Source organism: Chiloscyllium plagiosum, chromosome 38 (genome assembly GCF_004010195.1).
Source record: "Chiloscyllium plagiosum isolate BGI_BamShark_2017 chromosome 38, ASM401019v2, whole genome shotgun sequence".
Classification (NCBI taxonomy): domain Eukaryota; kingdom Metazoa; phylum Chordata; class Chondrichthyes; order Orectolobiformes; family Hemiscylliidae; genus Chiloscyllium; species Chiloscyllium plagiosum.
This window is the reverse complement of record NC_057747.1, coordinates 8,177,115-8,200,104: the sequence shown is the minus strand read 5'-3', so window position 1 is coordinate 8,200,104 and position 22,990 is coordinate 8,177,115. Positions and strand designations below refer to the sequence as shown.

The 22,990-nt window shown below is 40.3% G+C and overlaps 1 protein-coding gene across 3 annotated transcripts in view; it reads right to left on the bottom strand.

The window, feature by feature from the left end:
- LOC122541789 (A disintegrin and metalloproteinase with thrombospondin motifs 14) overlaps positions 1 to 22,990 on the bottom strand; it is a 199,083-nt gene that overhangs the window by 7,538 nt on the left and 168,555 nt on the right. For all 3 annotated transcript variants that reach the window (XM_043678771.1, XM_043678769.1, XM_043678770.1), the window contains exons 9-21: positions 22,320 to 22,452; positions 20,941 to 21,054; positions 19,908 to 20,056; positions 18,004 to 18,179; positions 16,869 to 17,002; positions 15,978 to 16,101; positions 7,336 to 7,416; positions 6,908 to 7,071; positions 5,216 to 5,381; positions 3,301 to 3,433; positions 2,618 to 2,825; positions 1,807 to 1,936; positions 525 to 644 (exon numbers count right to left, since the gene is read on the bottom strand). In XM_043678771.1, the coding sequence (XP_043534706.1) occupies positions 525 to 644; positions 1,807 to 1,936; positions 2,618 to 2,825; positions 3,301 to 3,433; positions 5,216 to 5,381; positions 6,908 to 7,071; positions 7,336 to 7,416; positions 15,978 to 16,101; positions 16,869 to 17,002; positions 18,004 to 18,179; positions 19,908 to 20,056; positions 20,941 to 21,054; positions 22,320 to 22,452 (1,832 nt within the window). The remainder of the gene's footprint in view (positions 1 to 524; positions 645 to 1,806; positions 1,937 to 2,617; positions 2,826 to 3,300; positions 3,434 to 5,215; positions 5,382 to 6,907; positions 7,072 to 7,335; positions 7,417 to 15,977; positions 16,102 to 16,868; positions 17,003 to 18,003; positions 18,180 to 19,907; positions 20,057 to 20,940; positions 21,055 to 22,319; positions 22,453 to 22,990) is intronic.

The following is a 22,990-nucleotide window of genomic DNA, read 5'->3' as shown; positions in this document are numbered from 1 at the left end:
GGCAATTTAGCATGGCCAATTCACCTGACCTGCACATCTTTGGACTGTGGGAGGAAACCGGAGCACCCGGAGGAAACCCACGCAGACACGGGGAGAACGTGCAAACTCCACACAGTCAGTCGCCTGAGGCGGGAATTGAACCCGGGTCTCTGACGCTGCGAGGCAGCAGTGCTAACCACTGTACCACCGTGCCGCCCAAAATCTGACCCAGCAGAATGAAGCAGGGTCAGCACATTAACAGACAGGCTACTAACTATACACTCCCCGAGCAACAGGTTATATGGACAATCTACACCTCTACATATAAATGTCACAGAGCTCCTTTTCGCTTTTCAGATAGCTAAATCCAATTGATGGAGGATGGGCATGGTCATAGAATGTGGCAGCTAACTTACATCTCTGGCAGTGTGCTTAGATCCCAACATGCAAATTCAACAATATTAATTTGCAAATCATTCAGGTACAGTATTCAGTGGGTTGGAGGTGATGTGGTTACAAGGAATAGCAATTAAAGTGATAATTACTTGTTGAAATTTTATGAACCGGCTTCTCTGGAACGAGTTGAGACACCCAGTGGCCCCGTGCAGTCACTTGATCAATGGTTTCTGTGCTCGGAGTGAAAACAGAGGACTTTCCTAAATGAGCTAAAAGATTTTTCAGAAGGTTAATGTTTTATTTTCATCAGATAATGTACAGCCATAAATTTACAAAGACAGCTATATAAAACCCAAAATGAACTTCTGAAACGCATGGCAGACCATCAACTGGTAGCAACACACTTTGGAAACCTGAGAAAGATTGCCAGACCGCATATGATTTCAGATTAGAGTGGTGGTGGAAAAGCACAGCAGGTCAGCAGCATCCGAGGAGCAGGAAAGTTGACGTTTCGGGCAAAAGCCCTTCATTGGGAATAATTTCAGTTCACTGATTTTAATGGATAGGACGCCGCTTCATGGTTTGCTGATTTTCACACATATATGCACCCATGGCCTAAAGATCTGTCTTCATACCTAAAAGCGGCCTCCTCAAAATATATCTATTTCAAAAGGAAACAATAAATAAAATAGCTGTTGGTCTTCCAGAGCAAGGATTTGAACTCGACTGAGTGTTGCAGACTGGTATTTTCCAAACTACGTGCTGAGGAATACACTAAAGCTTGGGGCAACTGCTGACCAGGTGCAGTGGGGAAAGACCAATGTCTGAGGTCTTTCTGCTGAAGTTAAATAGAGGTCCTTTCAATTATTGGACCATCTTATTGCCAGATTTAGTGTGTGCTAAATCGGGCGGCACGGTGGCACAGTGGTTAGCACTGCTGCCTCACAGCGCCGGAGACCCGGGTTCAATTCCCGCCTCTGACTGTGTGGAGTTTGCACGTTCTCCCCGTGTCTGCGTGGGTTTCCTCCGGGTTCTCCGGTTTCCTCCCACAGTCGAAGGGCCTGTTTCCACACTGTAATGTAATGTAATGTAATCTAATCTTGGTGCCTCAAATATATGTAAATATTGTCTTGTACAAGTAACAAATGCCTTGGGTTTTGTTTGTTGGAAAGAGTCAAAACTCCAATTTTTGTTTGTTTCTTCACATGCTACTGCACAGAACAAAATGGCTTCAGTGACTATGTATATATACAAAGATATTTTTATGAACAAAATATATTTTTGCAATTTATAAAAAAAGGCTGTTTTTATAAATGCATTCCATGTAATCCAGTTAATTTGTGCTGAGTATAGCAATCTGAACAACAAGGATTATGACAGGGCACAGTCAGAAACCACAATGGAGACAAACATCTTTGACTATGTCCTTACCATTACATGGCTTCACTGTGCACATTTTCACCACTTCAGGCTTTTCCTCTTTGCAATGGCTGATGCTGTTATCACTGCCTCGACACACGACTTGCCGTTGCTGGATACCCTCGCCGCAGGTCACCGAGCACTGTGCCAAGAAAATCGAGAACAGAAAGAACTAAAAGTGCCATTATAGCACACACTAAATCTGGCAATAAAATTTCCTAGAATGCAAAATTAATTGTACTTTCCCCAGAATATGAGGCCATTATTTTGAATAACACTTTGGAAGTGACTCATGCGTTACAACATTTGTCAGATCCAGGTACTACAGTCCTCCCTCTCCACCTCAGCTAAATCCATTAGCATATCCTTCCATTCCTTCTGTCCTGTTACCCTATCCAGCTTCTCTTTAAATGTATCGACGTGTGGCAATCCCACATGATAGCAAGCTTCATAGATGAAGTATTCTTTAAGTTAAGGAAATAAAAACCAAAAGAATTGCTGATGCTGGAAATCAGAAGCAAAGACAGAAATTGCTGGAAAACCTCAGCTGGTCTGGCAGTGTCTGTGGACAGAAACCAGAGTTAACGTAAGGGTCTGAAATGTTAACTCTGATTTCCCTCCACAGATGCTGGTGGACTGCTGAGCTTTTCCAGCAATTCTTGCTTGTGTATCTTTAAGTTGAGGAGTTTTTCCTGAATTTCTAGTTGGATTTATCAGTGACTATCTTAGTTTTATCTTCCCTAGGTTTGAACTCACCCACAAATGAATTCACCTTGAACAGTTTAGAATAGGTGAAGGAATAAGCTCCATGTTGATCATGTACCTGAGACCAAGCTCCTGTCCGCCACTGTGCTGGACACGGTGTACGGCTGCATGGTCTCCGAGTGTCGGGACGATCTCCAACACAGTATTTGGTGTGCACTGTTTTGTTGGCTCCAGCGATGAGAGACTGGACACACTGTACAACCCTTGTTTGGTATCCTAGTTTTCCACAAGTTTTACTGCAAGCTCCCCATTCTTCTGTTAACCACCTGCAACAGAATAGATTAAACTTAACGCATTATTCAACATTGAAAACCAACACAGGCAGAACTGCCTTTTTGTGAATTGGTGAGTGCAGTATTATATAGAATAAACAACCTTGTTTTTATTCAATGAAATGAAACATGTTGGAAGGTCGTACAAAACATGAAGTCAACAGTTGGCATCTGGAATTTCTGGCTGATCCGTCTTTTAATTCTTCACACTCGCAGCCTTGTAACAGAGGCAATAAACTGCAAATAGAGCAGAGCTTTGCACCGGATTCTAACCACATGTACAAAAGCCCTTTGCCAACGGCTTATCAAGGCCAAAGTGGCATTATGATTTCAAGCTACCTCCTTGAAGCTTTTCCTCTCTAGATCCCTGTCAAAGAACACTTTATTAGAATTACAAATTTCACCATTGTTAGAATCTTTGTTCACAATCTACTAGCGCACTCTAGATGAGTAAGAGCACTTTGCTTACGATGGTTGTGTGCACTCATGAAGGTTACAACGTCTCCTTATCGGCTTTGGCTTCTTATTGTTATCACAGAAATTCCGATGCACCATCTTGCTGTCACTTTTTCGTCGGCAGCCATATTTTGTGTACTGTATTCCTGAAAGTATATTTGCAATATTAGTGTACTTTTGCAGTAGCATTAGACAAAATAATCTGGAAATAAGTCCTAAAATCTGCATTTGGAGTTGCGTTTATATTCTCTGCAATTTGAGAGGGGAGGCCACGGCCTAGTGGTATTATCGTTAGATTGCATTCAGAGACCCAGGTAATTATGATTAGATTAGATTAGATTCCCTATGGTGTGGAAACAGGCCCTTCAGCCCAACCAGTCCACACCAACCCTCTGAAGAGTAACCCACCCAGACCCATTTCCCTCTGACTAATGCACCTAACACTATGGGCAATTTAGCATGGCCAATTCACCTGACCTGCACATCTTTGGACTGTGGGAGGAAACTGGAGCACCCAGAGGAAACCCACACAGACACGGGGAGAATGTGCAAACTCCACACAGACAGTCGTCCAAGGCTGGAATCGAACCTGGGACCCTGGTGCTGTGAAGCAGTAGTGCTAACCACTAAGCCTCCGGGCTCTGGGGACCTGGGTTTGAATCCTGCCACGGCAAATGGTGTAATTTGAACTAGTAAAATCTGGAAGCAAAAAGTCTAATGATAACCGCAAATCCATTGTCGATTGTTGAAAAAAACCCATCTGGTTCACTAATGTCGTTCAGGGAAGGAATCTGCCATCATTATCTTGTCTAGTCTACATGTGACTCCAGATCCACAACAACGTGGTTGACTATTAACAATTAGGGATGGGCAATAAATGCTGGCCTGGCCAGCAACACCCTCATCCCATGAATGAGTTTTTAAAAATCTGTACTAGAAAATATACCAGTACAGGGTGATATACAATTTAAGGTCCCTTTTTGCCTAGATAAGTACAAGTAGTAAAATTAGTGTTTTTGTGCAAAACAGAAATGTATATCTAGACTTCAGGCTCAGCGCAATTATGCATCTTTTTCCACTTTTTCACATTTTCATGAACAGGAAAATATGAGATGCTCTGCTCTGAACTGAGTAGAGGATATGCATGTGGCAGAGCGAGAGAGACCCACAGAGGCGAGACTTTGTGGGGAAAGGAGTAACAGACTGCATGGGAGACAGTATGAGAGAGAATGAGTGAGGAACGGAGTATGGAAGTGTGTGGGGAAGGGAATGAGAACAAGTGAGTGTGTGTGGGAAGGCATGCAAGAGAGTGAGTGAGCAAGTGCTCATGTGGAAAGAAGTGAGCGTGAGACATAGTAAAAGAGTGCACAAGAGTGAGTGCGAGCTTGTATGTGGGAGGGAACCAGGCAGAATTAGAATTTGTTGGAGGAGTGAGCGTGTAAGAGTGAACAAATGAGAGTGACAGTGTGTATTTGAAAGGTACAAACGTGCATGGGGGAGAAAATGAGAGACAGCAACTGTGCATATGGGAGGGAGTGACATAGAGTGATTGAGTATGTGCATTGGAAAGTTAAAAATCACACAACACCAGGTTATAGTCCAACAGGTTTAACTGGAAGCACTAGTTTTCAGAGCGCTGCTCCTTCATCCAGCACAACCACCTGATGAAGGAGCAATGCTCCAAAAGCTAGTGCTTCCAATTAAACCTGTTGGACTATAACCTGGTGTTGTGTGATATTTAACTTTGTACACCCCGGTCCAACACCGGCATCTCCAAATCATGCATTGGGAAGGACAGTGTGTGCGCACTTGGGACAGAGTATGAGAGGGAGTGTTGAAGTAAGTGTGAAAATGTGCATGGGTGTGTTTGCAGTTATGTGGAAGGAACACGTAGCATTGTATTGTTACCCATCTTACTGACAACACACCTCCTCCACAGGCTTTCGAACACTGGGACCAGCTTTTTAAGGCCCACTCGTAACTTTCCGTCTCTTCCAGGAGTACATCGTTGTTGCCGATCACAGGAAGTAGGTCTTCATGAATAACATACTTGTACATTAAATTTGATTTAACATCTTCATCTTGGGGGCTAATCTGAAAAAAAGAGCAGTTCCTTGCCATTTAAACAAGCCCCAAGAAATCCAGAACATTGTGATTGAGAGTTTGTGCACAGACTTCCTAAGACGACATCTCAATGAATTTCCTTTTTTGAAAAAAGGAATATCTCTGTGCAATGTTTGCATGAAAATATGTATTCTGCTTCTTTCCAAGAACTATTCTGTAATATAATTTTCAGATGCATAAACACTGTGCCTAAGTCTGGCCTTATATATTAAAATTCTTAATGCATTGGGCGCAGTCTCAAATGCTAGTCTGAGAGTTAGATTACTATCACACAATCATGAGCTTTTTTTTCCTAATCTAACGAGAAAAATTGCATGGGCACAACAAACTTATAGACTGCTTTTCATATTGTTAGGTTATCTCCAAGTGCTTTACGGACATCAGCATAATACTTTCACAGAATTACAAGCTGAATTGAAATTGGCAGGGCTAAGGGGAAAGTGTAAGTGAGTTGACTAATTAGATAGTTTTCAGACTTTTTATTGGCACAATGGGCCATACAATGATCTTCTGTGTTGTACCATTCTTTGAATGAATCAAACTTAACACAATTTCCAACACATGATATCTGATTTTTTTAAAAATCTGAAGTGTACATGGATTGAATCATGGAAATAATACACTATTATAAAGTTTTGAATACTCCATTGCATTCAGAGTTGCATTCACTAAGGATTTTTATCTTGCTTGCTCATAATGTTTGATTTGATTTATTATTGTTACCTGTACCTTGGTACAGTTAAAGGTCTTGAATTGCATGCATGCAGTATTGGCAGATCATTCCATACAAAGTGCATCATGATAATACAATAGAGTGAGGAATACAAAGTTACAATTGCAAAGAAGGTGCACAAAAAGCAAGATCATCATTGAAATTTGAGAGATCTATTCAGAAGTCTAATAACAGCAGGGAAAAAGTTGTGTTTAAGCTTTCATATTGTCTGCCTGACAGAAGAGGTTGGAAGAGATTATAACTGGGGAGGGAGGGGTTTTTGATGATGTTGACTGCCTTTCCGAGGCAATGAGAATGTAGATTTTCCACTGAGATGTTTGTTGCTGCGTCGGATCTATTTTGAAGTGCTCATACATATACCCATTGTTCTCTGGAGAATTGCACGGACTGTCAAGCTACTAAAGCTTTAATTCCAGTCTGCAGTTCACTGAAGACATTGAAGCAGCAGTAGAACTGCTGTCCTCAGACTCTTGGGCTAGGGATGGAGGAGAGAATTAACAGGAATTTATCGATGACCACTGTTTCCTTCTTGCTAGCAATTTTGGTGCATGCCAAGTTGGTCACGTTCATGAGAGATGCCTCCCCTTCCACCCTTTGTTGTTTATTAGCCTGCTCAGTCTCAGTGTCTGGATCAACAGAAGCACCCAGGTATTTGGGTGAGATATCAGAGGATTTGTACCTTGGAATATGTTGGCATCTTCTAAGGGGAAAATACAAAGGGAGGAAAGATCTTTTAAAGAACTTTAATAATCTCATTACTTACAAAAACAATGATGTTGTTGTGTAGTGGGCCGCTGGATTTAAGGGTTTCCTTGTCATTCTCTATGGAATATTCCCACTCCAGACCCATTCCTAAAAACATCTTTGGCTTTGAACTTTCACCTTTGGCATTGAGAACAAAATTACCAGTTGCTTGATTCTTCACAGCTGTTAGGAAAACGTGACCATTAGATGTCCAATATAACTTATTCCAAACTTTCTGAAATGTTTTCAAAATACAGTACAAAGCGCATGGTGTTTGATAAAGAAAATATATTGAATTTATGCCATGTTTTCCTAAATAAATTAAGAGTTTCCACAGCAACTTGCTTCCTCTGGAGATTACCTTTCCATTTTCTGATAATTTAGCAAAGATTATGGAACTATTGAAAGTGCCAAATACTGATATAGATTCCTGAAAAAAAAACTTACCAATTAGATTTGTGGAAGGTTCAGTTTCTTCAATCTGAATATGTCGAGCTCCAGCAGGCAATTCAAACATTTTGAACATCCCTGCAATGAGACATTAGAATTAAGTAATTCAAAGGCAATCAATGCTGCCCTTGTGATTTGAAAATTCTGAAAGTTACAGGATATTTTTAATAATTTGATTTGCTTTATATTATCAGCAGTTTATCTTCGATGTAAAGCCAGTGTAGATTAACATTCTTCAAAACTACAGGTAACAAGATGTGTGTGTCCTGGAAAAAAATCACAGGAATAAAATTGTTGGTGATGTCACTGCACCAACGTGGGGCAAGAGTTGTGCCTTTTGAATATGCTGTCCTCTCATCTCTATGTCCTGGCTCCAATCCAGCCCCAACATAAACAGCAAAGTCCCCTCCATGTGGCTACAATGTTGTAAGTAAAGGTAGGTAGTCGAAATCTAACTTTCATACAGATTCATGTATAATTGCCCAATTTTTACCACCCACTACCAGACAATCTTACATAAAGTGCTCAAAAACTTGGTTAGTGCTATAAATAAGTTCCACAGTGAGGTTGTACAGACAGAGGCAGGCAATATTATCAAACAAGATTAGGGCAACTATCAAATGGCTGGATATACGAGGAAATGCCCAACCAATGTTAAACATTTTACTTTGGAAACTGTGGGACTGGCACATGATGAAATGAACAATCAAACTTTGGAAGAGTCTTTGCTTGTTAATATACTATTAGAGAGACAGAGTTTTGTCCAAGCTATTTTAACCTTGAATGCACTGATCTCTATTCTGAAAATGTTTCTGATCCCGAAGTCTGTCTAAGAATTGTCGTAGAGCAAAAGGCAGTATCAAACTACTTGCCCACATATTGATCAGTTCTATTAAATACAACATACCAGAAGGTCAGCAAGCTAGGCAATGTGATACCTACTATTGAGTCACCTGCAATAACTATATCTACTTTATTTTTATTTTTTTTCTGTCTAATATCCATCTCACCATGAAATAATTTCAGCCTTTTGCATCTACTCTTATCCAAGGGTAAAAGACTCATTTTTTTGGAGTACATAGTCAAGTTGTTTTACAGACCAATATTATGTGTTGAATTAGGCAGCTGGAGACTTTCAGAGACTTACAAAGTGTTTTTTTGGAAATGCTTAGCTTAGCACAGACAGCAGTTTGAGTCTTTCCCTTCTGGACCCTTTCCCCCTTCAGAAGCCAGCTCCCCACTGGGGAAGGACCCATCTCCTAAACACAAGTCCGATCATGTGCTTGCAGTCAACTCTGAAGCTGTTCTGGTTGACCCTTAAAGGGATGAGTATTTCTAACACTGAAGTACGTGAAGATTGGTATTTGCATTGGGAATATACAGCACTGTACCATTCATTATTGTGACAGGCTGGAAAGTGGGAGAGCAGCATGGACAATATGTACAGTGTTCACAGCCAGTAGCATTGAATCAGAACAGTGACCCTTTATTAACAAGCTTCATAACCCTCACTGATGTTTGAAATTATAAATTTCAAGAACATTCAGTACATACTTCTAAGCTATTAATTTTTTTTCAAAGGCATGAGACAATGAAATATAAAGATTATCCATTTTTCATTTTCAGCAGTATTATGAATTCCTGGAGCTTGTTGAACATGAGGAACTAGATTCCTCATGACAAGGTTATAATAATAAGCACTGTATTTGCAAAAGCAATCTATGGGCAGGTAAAATTCATCAAGTGTCAATAAATCATTCATATCTTGTATAACCCTTGTACCTCCACAGTGACAATTTTTAGAAGAATTGTTGCTTTTCTTCTTGAGGGAAAGTATTTATTTTACAATGTTTTTCAATAGATGCTGTATTTTGTTTGATTTCTTGATTGACATAGATTCTGACCATATTGTAACATTACTTGAATTATAAACTTATTCGCAAGAGAGAAGTAAATAATGAGAAATGTGTGGCTAAGGACTGTATTTTTATAGTTAGACACAGTCTGTAAGTAATCATATCCGGCCAACCTCTACTCCACTAAGAACAAGTTTAGAGGAGTCAGCGACCTAGTGGTATTATCACTAGACAATTAATCAAGAGTCGATGAGTGTGTTGCTGGAAAAGTACAGCAGGTTAGGCAGCATCAGAGGAGCAGGAGAATCAACGTTTTGAACATAAGCCCTTCATCAGGAATGGGCCCTCACCCCTGATTAAGGGCTTATGCTCAAAACATCGATTCTCCTGCTCCTCGGATGCTGCCTGACCTGCAGTGCTTTTTTAGCAACACACTCTTCGACTCTGATCTCCAGTATCTGCAGTCCTCATTTTCTTCATATTAATCCAGAGATCCAGGTAATGTTCTAAGGATACAAATTCAAATCTCATCATGACAGATGGTGAAGTCTGAATTAAAATAAAAATCTGGAATTAAGAGCCTAATGATGACTAGGGAAAAACCCACCCTGTTCATTAATGTCCTTTAGGGGTGGAAACTACTACCCCTAATGGTCTGGCCTACATGTGACTCCAGACCCACAGTAAAGTGTTGACTCCTAACTGCCATCTGGGCAATAAATGCTGGCCTAGCCAACAATGCCCACATTCCATAAATGAATAAAACAAAGTTGAACCTGACCCATTATCTCTGAGCGTATATCAAACAGTGTAGAAAACAGCTCATTTCTGATGTATTTTCAGACAATGTCACTGAGGGGCAGTACAGATCAGAAACTACCCCAGATATATGCTTCAGAACATCATAGAGGTAAAATAAGCCATTGTGGGTGATACTCTGCTTAAAATGGAACCAGTTGTGTAATCTTCAATAAGATTACAGGGCAGGAAGAGGATGGTGTAGTCAACTGTGTAAAAGACGGCAAACAAGTCAGGAAGGGTAACAAGGTCACAAAGTATGTTATTTAGAATTCTGATTAAAAACTGCTTCAGTGCTGTGATGAGGGATTGATTGAAGAACTGCAAATATGGTGGAGGAGGAGATGGATTTGAGAACCATCTACAGGTCTGAGGATGGTGGAGTGGCAAGTGACTTTGAAAATGGGTACTACCTACAAGGATGGATGAGTCAAGGGCTATTTTCCTTTGAGAAGGGCAAGGACAACATATTAGAAAGAGTTATTAAAGTTCAGCAACTTAGGAGATAGCTCCATCAATTATGTCAATGAACAAGGGAGCCATGAGGGGAAGTTGTTGAGGGGAGATATGAGAGAAATTAGAGAAACAAACAATCAAATTTAGGGTGAGGGTAGGGTACAACTTTAAATTAAGATTTGTCAAGTAAGCTGGAATAAGGCAATGAACCAGTACAGGCAGGGTAATGAATAGTCTCAGCCATAATGACTGAGTCCATCATATCATCACACCTGTCAAAGGTGAGTGTGAAGGAGGTAATGTAAAAGGGTTTAAGATGATACTTTGGAGTAGAGAAGAGAGGTTGGAAGTAATCTTTGAATTTTGGTATAATCTTTGAACAGATATTAATTTTGACAGATGAGACTAGGACTCATTGGTGTTTTGTGTCAGAAATTATTTGATAGGTCTGACAAAGATTGGCTGAACCAGTTACTAGCCATGACACAATAATCTCCAATCCTAGTAGTTAAGGAACAGTGCTAATGGTGATAAGGGCAAGACTGTTGTGTGTGGCTACAACTAAGGTGATAGACCTTTTTTTTAAATAAAGAATTACAATATCAGAGCTGGTGACGAGAATGTAGTTGAAAGAATCAGTATAACTAGTTTCATTGTGAATAGAAGGTGAAACAGTCAGAAATTTCAACGTATACAGCTAAGTGAACTGGATGAGAGATTGTCCAAGAATGGACACAGAAGGAAGTAGGATTGGGAGGGAGAACGGTGATGGGAAGAAAAACAAGAAAACAAAGAAGGAAGAAATTAATAAGCAATTAAAGGCAGGTTTACCTATAATTCACACAGTGAAGCTTTTATTCACACATTGAAAGTGGTATTGGTAGTCGAGGTTGGAGGGGTTGGGAAGAGTGGCTACAAATCTGATTAGGGGCCTAATGTGATAGGAGAGAAGGGATGATAGGGCTACAATGAATTGAAATTGAGAGAGAACATGATGAATTGAGATAAATATCCCCAAGGATGACAGAGCAGGGGCCAAGGGAGGACAGCCTGTCAGAGACATTACTGCCACAACTTTTGAGTAGATAGTAGAGAATGAGGGCTTTAAAAGAGAGGCACAAAGGTGAAACAAGTTAAGACACTCAAAGTGAGGCATGTGCTAAAAGAGTAGGGAGGGGGGCAGATCATGGTGTGTGCTATTTTGCGGTAAAAGCCCTATTTCCATGGAATGGACTGGGCGTGGCAAATAGTGGGAGATTTTTCTTATGCACGGAGAGCAGAAAGGTGTCATCAAACCTCACCCAGGTTTCCACCAAAGCCAAGATGTCAATAAGATCCGCCAAAATAGGTTCATGGAATGTAAGGATCTTGTGACAAAGTGTGCAAACGTTCTGGAGGGAGATACGAAGGGGAAGGGTGATGGCAGAGCTCATTGCAACAGTATTTCACAGGTTAAATGAGAACAGAAGGAGATAGAAAGACTCACCTGGGCAAGAAATACCAGGGTAGGAAGAATGGCAAGCCACATTCTGACAACTGCTAGGAGGTCGGTAAATAACTCCCATCAGGGTGCCTTTCCCTTCGTGATTCTTCAACTCTAGCCACATATTCTCTATTTCTCTCGACTCTATATCACTTCTTGCTATCAATTTAATTTCAGTTCTTACTAACAAGGCAACCCACCCCCTCTGGCCATCTGCCTGACCTTTCAAGGACATGTATCCTTGGATATTTAATTTGGCCATGTTTGGAGTATTGTGTGATGTTCTAGTTGCCACACTATAGATAGGATGTTGCCTGGATTGGAATGCACCAGCTTTTTTTTGGGGGGGTGGGGGGGAAGGAATTGTAGGTGGGACACGGTTTTAAGGTCACGGTGGAAAACGTTAAAGGAGATGTGGCTCAGAAGGCAAGGTGGGGGGAGCATAGGAGAGCAATAATGATTGGAGATTCAGTGGTTAAAGGAACAGACAGGAGATTCTGTGGTCGCGAACGAGACTCCTGGCTGGTATGAAGAAAGGTTTAGGGAGCTAGGACCTTCTTCAATGGAGCGAAGAAGGATGAGAGGTAACTTGATAGAGGTGTACAAGATGGTGAGAAGCACAGATAAAGTAGATAGCCAGAGACTTTTTCCCCAGGGTGGAAATGGCTGTCACAAGGGGGCATAATTTTAAGGTGATTGGAAGAAGGTTTAGGGGAGATGTCAGAGGTAGATTATTTACACAGAGAGTGGAACGCATGCCAGCACTGGTAGTAGAGTAGATACATTATGGACATTTAAGCAACTCTTGGATAGACACATGGGAGATAGTGAAATAAGGATATGTAAGTTAGTTTGATCTTAGAGTAGGATAAAAGGTCGGCACAACATGAGAGCCAAAAGGTCTGTAACTATGCTGTACTGTTCTATGTGTGAGACTAGTCTTTTTTGAACAGAGGTTGATAGGTGAAACCTGCTGCCAGAAGAGGTGGTAGAAACAAATATGATAGCAATGTTTAAGATGTATTTAGACAGACTCATGAACAGGTAGGGAATAGAGGAGTATGGACCATGTGAAGATAGATGGGATTATTTCAGAATGACAGCATGATTGCACAGGCATGGTGAGCTCAAAGCCTGTTCCTGTGCTGTACTGTTCCAGGAGAGTAAATGGGCAGTTCGAATTCCTGCTAATAAGGAGGTCATGTCCATTAGGCACAGGGAAAGAGAAAAGAATGAAGAGAAAGAATTGGAAAAAAAGGCATCGTGAACTTGAATCTGGAGCAGTAGCCAAAACATACTTGTAAATGGACACAATGAAAGCTTAGGTCCCACAGCTTGTGCATGCAGCAAGGGTGTGTTAGAAATATTTCCTGCTTACTCCCAGAATAGGAGAAAAACACTGGGAGGGAGCTAAGAGATCACGTGAGGCTGAATAGTTTGGGGCTATTTTCCCTGGAGCGTTGCAGGCTGAGAGGTAGCCTTATAATATGAGGCACATGGATAGGGTGAAATGCAATGCTTTCTTTGCCCTGGATAGGGGAGTGCAAAACTAGATTTAAGATGAGAAAGACAAGATTTAAAAGGGACCTAAGGGGCAACGTCCTCACACAGAGGGTTATGCATGTATGGAATGAGCTGCCAGAGGTGGTGGTGGAGGCTGGTATAATTACAACAATTAAAAGGCAGCTGGATAGGCATATGATTAGGAAGGGTTTAGAGGGATATGGGCCAAATGCTGGCAAATGGGACTAAGTTAATGTAGAATATCTGGTTGACATGGACGAGTTGAACCAAAGGGTCTATTTCTGAGCTGTACATCTTTATGACACTATGCTTCCTTGCTGGGTCAGAAGTGATAGAGTCAAGTTGGCCTCAATATGAAACATTGGCAAACTGATGTACAGGTTCAGAGATATGAAGTGGCTGAGTGAATCCACAAATTATACACAGGAAAATATACTGGGGAATGAACGGTTGGTAATTTCCATTGGAATGAAGATCAGATGTGAGGAGAATCAGTTGCACATCAGAAAACCAGTAGTGAAACTGCAGATCACCATCGGATTCAAAATGTGTGGAGAAATAAACTTGGTGGAGGAGAGTGAATCTATAAACAGAAGCCTGACAGTGGATGAAGCAGAAAGACCAACAGTACAGGCACAGAGCCTGCAGGCTGTAAACTGCACAAAACTGCTGTCCAATTAAAACAACTGGGCAGATCAGATGCATCAAATGATCTGATTCAGTTCTGACGGAAGGTCACTGAACCTAAAATGTTAACTCTGATTTCCCTCTACAGAAGCTGCCAGACGTGCTGAGATTTTCCGGCAATTTCTGTTTTTGTTTCAAATTTCCAGTCTCCACAGTTCTTTCATTTTTTTTTGTTTCATGAACAAAATATTGGCCTTGGGAGGAGAACATGAAAATTCATGATAATGATATCTGAGCACAAAGGTTTAATTATAAGGTCTGTTTGTATGAATTTAATCTATAGTGCCAAAAGTAGTCAAGATAGTTCAAGACTAAATACAAAGAGATCAACGTGAGAGCATAACTTCTAAAATCAGAGTTTTGCCATTTCAGAGTAAAATCACAGACTCTAAAAATCTGAATCTCTTTCACCCAGAAGGCTATGGTTGGCCAATAGAAATTTTCAGGATAAAGTGATACAGTATGCTCTCTACATACCTGTATTTTTCTATTTCCCTCATCACCTTCCAGAAGTCTCCTTGAAACCTATTTCAATGGCCATGTCTCTGGTCACCTCCTACATTCTTCCTCCTGTAGTTTGCCACCTCTTTCTTCTCCATAAAATTCTTTAGGATGACTACCATACTTATTCAAAATTACTATAACGTGAATTAGGGATGTTGCTGATTTTGGGAGGTTAAGGCAAATAACAACACAAAGTAATGTAGAGGACTACCAAATACAGAGTGCATTGGGCAGTCCCTATCTCTCTACTTCACACGACAGCCCACAGATTAGTGTTGCTCGACAACCTCAACTAACTACTTGATCTGCAGCCCTGTTTGTCAGCTCTGAATTAATCTTAAATTCTTGAGATTATTCACTCATGGGATGTGGATACATTTAATGCCCACCCCTAGCTGTTTTTGAGAAGGTAGTGATGAGCTTCTCTCTTGAACTACTGCAGTCCATCTCCTATAGACAGACCCACAATGCAATTACGGAGGGAATTTCAGGATTTTGGCTTGAAGGAACAACGATATATTTCCAAGTTAAGATGGTGAATGGCTGGAAGAGGAACTTGCAGGGGGCGGTGTTCTCACGTAACTGCTTACCTTGACCTTTTAGATGACAGGGGTTGTGGATTTGGAAGGAGCTGTCTAAGGAGCCTTGGAGAATTTTTCTAGTGCACCTTGTAAATAGTATTAACTGCTGCTACCAGACCCTGGTGGTGGAGAAAGTGAAAGTTTGTGGGTGTGCGCCAAATAAGCAGGCTGGATGGTGTCAAGTTTCTTGAGTATTGTTGGAGCTGTGCTTAGCCACGTAAATGGGGCTTTTTCCACCACACTCCTGACTTGTGTTTTGTGGATGATGGACCGGCTCTGGGGAGTCAGGAGGTATGCTACTCATTGTAGTATTCCTAGCCTCTGACCTGCTCTTGAAGCCACTGTATTTATATGGCTAGTTCAGTTTAGTTTCTGGTAACCCAACATGTGCCTCTTAATCCATAAGTAACATTGTGAAATCTCAAGATATTAATTAGAGAAACAAACACAACCTACAGCAAGGGTGAACCTAAGCGAAGTCTCTTGGACTGATTTACCAAGTTTCTGGTACAATGCAGGGGAGAATACTGATCGACTTGGTCACATAAGAGTACAAGTCATATTGAAACCTTGACTATATAAAATCTGCTGCTCTCAATCTGATGATATTTCAGCACTGTTATAAATGAAGAAAAATCATTCAGAGTAAGATGGTAAACATATTTAAACAAATGGAGGCATGTTTATTTTTCAGTGTCACATGTACATACAAATAACTTGCATTGAACCAGATGGGGAGTTTTAACTCACCTGTTCGTTTAGGAGTCTTGGTAATGGTCCCTTTCACTGTTCGACAATGTGCATTGTCACCACCACAGACACCACATTTATCTTCTTGCTTAAAGGAACCAACTTCCTTGTCACAGCCCACAAGCTTCAAAAGGATAATAATTCAATAGTGTCAGAATCTCCATCCCTTAACAGAATGGAAAACTGTGCAAGGGGTTAGATAAACACAAATTTTAAAAAACCTCGCATGCACCATAGAGCCTTAGAGTCAAACAGCATGGAAACTGACCCTTCAGTCAAACCAGTCCATGCCAACCATAATCCCAAACTAAACTAGCCCCATCTGCCTGCGCTTGGCCCATATTCCTTTAAACATTTTTTATTCATGTACTTATCCAAATGTCTTTTAAACATTGTAATTGTACCCACATCCACCATTTCATCTGGAAGTTCATTCTAAACACGAATTACTCCATGTAAAAACAAATTGCCCCTCATATCTTTTTCAAATCTTTCTCCTCTCACCATAAAAATATACCCCCTAAGGCTTGAAATCCCCCCACCTTAGGGAAAAGACATTTGCCATTCACCTTATCTATACGCTTAATGATTTTATAAATCTCTGAAAGGTGACCCCTCAATGCGGACAAATCGTATTCATCCTAAATACTTCCATTTGTATAGACTAGAAAAAATATTCCATGGCGGTTGGCAGAACTGTTATTCTAACCATTTTGAGGTATTAGGGACAGTTGACCAACAGCTTGGTTAAGGAGATACTTGAGGGTGCCTTAATATGTGATAATGCTGTGGCTAAGTTTAGGGTGGGAATTCCAGAGTTCACAGCCATTTGAAATTGAGCATGCATAACTTCCCAGGCACAGATCAGAGTACCCAGTAATGAACACATACCACACATTCTCCTCGAGCACAAACACTGAAGGGATCTTTATAACTGCAACGTGTACCGTCATGGACAACCTGATTCATGAACACCACATCTCCCGTTTCCTTGGACTGACAGATTAATTCACATTTTTGAGCCTCTATAATTTGTCGATTGGGAAAGAAGATCAAAATGGAGGTTTATATTGGCAAAAGAAGAAACAAAAAACAAAGCATAAAAGAATTAGAAAAATCTAAGACATGGTTTTAGCCTTACTTCATTCCTGTGTGTTTTCTCTCTTGTACAATATGCATGCCTTTTAATTTTTGAACAATATAATTTTAAAATATGTCACCAATGGCACTGTTCTCAGGGTACAATACCTTAATAAAAGGAAGAACTCCACCACAGAGAAATATGTATGTAACATATGACCCATATACCAAATCCGAGCTTTCCTGGAATCACTGAGAATGCAGTGGAAGAAACGACATCTCTCCTTAAGGCTGAGTACAATAAATTACTGGTAAATAAAAACAGTTTGATGATGCATCTGTTTTCAACTGCTTTTGCAATGTCACTGGAATGGTCCCACTCTTAGCCGTTTAACCTCAGGACTGGGAACTGGCATTTGGTGAGATAGGAGTGGACAGACTGCATGGAATATAATGTACACAGTTTGCCTATTGCTGGTACATATAATGTTTAGTTTAGTGAGCAAAACTGTGCTATTGAGATCACATAACTCTGAGTAGTCTCAGAATCCTTTCGAGTACTCTCATTATTGCATGTAATTCATTGCAATGCAGTTTTGTACAAGTTACTTCAGGTAGTGTACTTCATAGAAACATATTTTCAATTTTGGCAGCTGGCTGCATATACAGGAAATGTGGATGCGTGCTGTTGTTTGATTTTTTGACCATTTAACATTACTGTAGGAAAATCATGTGCAAACTCCATCTGATTTTACATTTGTTTCTGCTCGGTGAAGCTCCTCACCAAAAGGTCAAAGTTGAAGAGCTCTCTATGTGCACTAAATCACTGAATTAGTATCCATCCAGGATATCATACCTGTAGTGTCTGAGATATTAATGTTTCTCTGGTTGGGTTGTCTAATTATGAAAATTGATCACAAATACACAGTCTGAAAAGAAAAGTTACCATCTTGATGCTCATAAGGGAGCCAAGTATGCTTGACATTCTGGTAAATATAATAGGAGTTTCTTTGCTGACACTGCTGAGCCCGGAAATCTTCATAGGGCCCTGAGCAATCTTCAGAATTGCAGACTTTGTATTCAAAACTGGGACCAGGACACTCCCGGCCACCGTACGCAGGACTGCAGAGAAAACACAAGCAAATCAATGGCATGATCCATAATCTTACCTCATCCTGCAATCTGTTTACTGAAAGTTGTACTTTTGCTATCTTGGTCATTTAGAAAGGGTTTATTTTATGCTAGAGACAGCTAAAATTGTTGTTGATGCAATGCTCTGTGTTGGAATCGATGCAACCAGAGAGTAAAAGTGTGCGTTATCATTTTCCGATCGATCCTAATGTTATAAGGCACAGGGCCAAAATGCAATACTAATCAAATTACCTCAGTTCGTATCTCCTTTTCCTGAGTCAGAGCCTGAGAGTTCAGTCACTGCTGAAGCACATAATTGAGCTTGACATATTTCTTTAAGTGCTGCAATGTCATAAATATAGTTTTTCCTTCAAGGAATAAAACCAAGCTTCTGAACTGATCTTGCTGTGGTGCAGATGGATGTTGAAGCACTATGTTTTTTCAAAACCAGAACTAGCATTCCTTTCTTAATCAGCTTCGCCAACAGCAGGTTGGCCATTTCCATGCTGCTTTTGGGATCTTGTTGGATAAAATTGATTTTGTAGTTGCTAAATTATAAACTAAACCATTGCAAATGGAATTTGAAACAACTCTGAACAATGCAATAACCACTGTAACCATGAGCCTTTATTAATTAGGTTAGTATGAAACGGAGATAACATAATAGCAAGAAATGATCTTGAACAAGGAGGGAATAATTCAACATCCATTCCCTCCACCACTAGTGCTCAGTACCAGCAATGTGTATAAGATACTGTAGAAATTCACCAATGCTCTACAGACCTTCCAAACCCATGACCTCCACCACCCAGAAAGTTAAGGGCAGCAAACAACAGGGAACTCCATCTACTTTAAATCACATCCTAAATCTCTCGCTTTCCTGACTTGGATACCATTCTTTCACTATGCCTGTGTCAACATCTTTGAATTTTCTTCCTAATAGCATTGTGGTGTACCTACCCTCCAGATGGACTGCAGCAGTTCAAGACGGCAGCTCATCACTACCTTCTCAAGGGTAACGAGCGATGGGCAATAATTGGTGGTATAGCCAGTGGCACCCACATCCCACGAACAAATAAAAAACAAATGAACTATATGTGAATGCATACAGCAAAACAAATGATCATGGCTATTGCTTAATATAGCTTCAACCAAAACCATGTATTGCAGTTAATGTAACAATCACTTGATGAGTTTATTTTTAAAAATATGCAAGATGTATAAGCCATTGTAGCTGGTGATTCTGTCTCTCCATTCAGCGGCCCATTAAAGGGGAAGGGGAAGACAGAGGCTGGTGGAGCACAGAAGTGAAAAACTCCTAATTTCTGCTTTTGCTTGTTTCGGATCACCAGAATCCACAGTTCTTCGTTTTATTTTAGTGGATAACTCAAACCTTTAGATCATTGTGAAGCAACTTTTGTTTGACATCAACTCCTAGCCTTGAAACAAGAATGGAACATTGCCAAGAGGTTTGAAGTTAAAATTGTGCATTATTCTGGATTGAATGACTGCAGTTCGATCTATTAGCTCTCTGTTGGTATTTGCAATGTAACCAGTAAGTTCCCATGCACAAAGCCCAGGGTTTTCCTGCCAGTTAGCATGTGGACTCAGCAATACAAATTAAGACAACCAGTTACGTGATCCTCAGAACAGCTGGCCAAGTTAAGCCGATCACTGTGGAAAAGCAATGCAGCCACGTGCTAACTAATGCAAACTTACGGAGGATTGCTGCACTGTCGGCTGCGGAAACGCACTCCCCCACCACAGGTTCTCGAGCATGATCCAAACCTTGTCCAGGAACTCCAGCTTCCATCCTGACTGTATAACTGATCTGAAGTCTTCCAAATACAGTGACCCTTGAAACACCACTGAAAAGTACAAGTCATTAAATCACCTTCAGGACTTGCTGCTGGGCACTGCCAGGTAACATTGCAGATTTACATCCCCGCTGCAGAGGAGTGTATTTCAGAAATTTGAGACTGGCGAACAGGAATCCACATTTGTAACCTTAACAACCATTACCCCATTAAGTTCAACAGGTGGACAATCGCTCAGGCCACATGTGCTGAGCTGTCCTCCATGACTAAGCTTCCTGTCACATGGATTTTTTCGAACTGAAAGCTAGCAAAAATTACACAAAATCGTCTTTGATAATAATATAAAAACTTCAGGGATTCAGAAAATTTGAATCTTGGATCTCATTACTAGTTATAAATTTTGCAAAAGTACTAACAGTTAATGCACTGAGGAACAAACCAAACCTAATAAGATTGCAAGAAAATGTCCAATTCAGTTTCCTCAGGTTTTGTGTACATAGGGCTTCTTTGCCATTGGGTTTGAATATGCTTGTCCCCTTCCCCTTTTAACAAACTGACCAATGATAAATTCTCATTTCAGACAAAGTCAGAACTGTTGCATATCTCCACCATTTTCAGCTTATAAAGTAATTTTGCCCAAAGTGGTTTCTTTTGTCTGCAAATACAGATGCTTGATCAATAAGGGCTTTATTTATTGGAAGGTCAATATAGTTATTTTAATCAGTCTGTTTGAACTTGTTATGACATATGTCCAGGACCAACTTTGGCAACTGGGTTCAGAGGTAGGGACACTACCACTGCACCACAAGAACTCTATGGAAGGTCAATATAAAGTTAGACTGATTAACACTGGGACACAATGACTCATCAGATGGTTCTTGCAACAGATATCACCTCCCTGACATTTCTTTTTGATATGCAAATTGGTCTTTTACCTTTCCAGATGCACACTCTGTTCCATCGAGTGGTGGGCCCTTCTTAGTTTTGCAGAAGTAGGGGTTATCAGGATGGCTACACCATAACTGTTTGCACGGATCAAACGTTCGGAACTGTGATAGGGATAAACATAGATTTCAACTGAGTGCGATCCTGCGATAGGTAGTTGCTCCAAATGGTATAAAAAAATCAACTGAAGAAATGAAAATAACAGTACAAAAAGACCAACAGATGCAACAATTCAATCTCAAACAATTGTGTTGTAACTAAGCATCAAATCCATTATAGTCCCAGCTGTCATTTATGTTATCTCCTCGGGGAGACAAAACTTAACTTCCTGAAAATGCTGAGAGAGACGTAGCTGTGCTGTGCTGGGATGGGATGGGGTATTGCTGAAGATTTGGAAAATGTCTTTTCTGATTTCTCAAAGTCAATCAAAACGATCCTAAGGAGACTACAGATGGCCAGGAAGCAAATCCCACTGTTCTTTTAGGAATTCATCCAACACCTTTTACCAAACGTATGAAATAGCAACTTGTTGTTGAAGGTATTGAACCTCTAGTACAAAGGAACCCATTCCCCATTTTAGGTCTTTATTTATATAACATAACATAATATTTGCATATGTACCTAACTCAAATTGTCCATCTAAATGACAGTCTAGTCCCCTCAGTTTATTAACTCTTAATTGAATCTCTGTGACCACACATTTGTTTGAAAAGGTTAGGAAGATCAATTTCAAATGCTACAATGATAATTTACCCTTTATAAGGTGAGCTTCAGGCTAATGGCCTTTCTAAAGCTTCTATCTCACCCACTGTCTAAGGGAAAGCTGTTCTCAATGACTGGGGAGTCCAAAATAAGGAGTTACAGCCTAAGGTAATAGGGGAAGCCATTTCAGACTGAGATGAGGAGAAATGTCTTCATCCAGAGAACGGTGAGCCTTTGGAATGTCCTGAAGAAAGCAGTTAAGGCCAAAACATTGAATACTATCAAGAAGAAGTTAGATATAGTTCTTAGGGTTAAAGGAGTCAAAGAATATGTGGAGAAAGTAGCAACAGAGTAGAGTTGGATCAAATATGATCACATTGAAGGGCAAAGTGATCTCAAGGGGATAAATCACCTGTTCCTGCTCCTATTTTCTACAGTTCTATGGAAGCAACACTGGATACAACATTCTCAATGAGGCCTATTTAAACTAGATATGTATATATCAGTATGGAAGACAAGGACCAAAATGTTTACTCCGCAGCAACTTTCTCAAAAGAGAGCATGTCCAAAATAGTTTTATTGCTTTTTCTTAGAAATTTCAAATGCAATTAAAAGTAAAAATGTAAGAGGATGTCCAATAAGGCCAGGAGAAAAAAACAATACCTACAGCTGTACACATTTTGTATCCAACTCCAAAATCAAACCGACACTGCTCATCCATGGAGTAGTCAATTCCTGGAAGTTCTGGTAACTTTGGCCACTTGTGTTCGAATGGGTCATCCAGCAGGCAGTCATAGGAACTAATGTAAACCATGTGAGAGATATGAGTCATACAAATTCCAATCAGATTTTATGTTGTTTTAAACAATTAACATTGTTTCATATCAAAAGAAATCATCTATTTGTTGTTGAAGACAGACTCAGCAGTTTAGAATTACCCATTGTCCTGATGTTCTGTCTGAGACTTCTAATCTCAGCTCCAAAACTGTTGGCAGTGGTGAAAGCAAAACATAGAACATAAAAGGAAGGAAATAAACCCTGGTTGCTCCTAATTTTACCATTTACTGGATTCTTGATCTACCTCAGAGGACCATGACTTATCTGTGTCACTGGTTAGCTCCAAACACTGAAGACATGACCTTGACTCAACTGCTCCACCATCTTGTTTTGAGCACAATCGTTAACTACAGAACATGCAGCAACTCAAGCTATTCTCTTTCTGCTAAATCTTTGTTGTAGCAAGCCAAAGCTAATCCGAAAACTCTTGAGTTCCTGTTATAAACACTTAGCTGCCGATGGTCTCTATCTCAATAATTCCCTACAGCAAACTATCTCCTT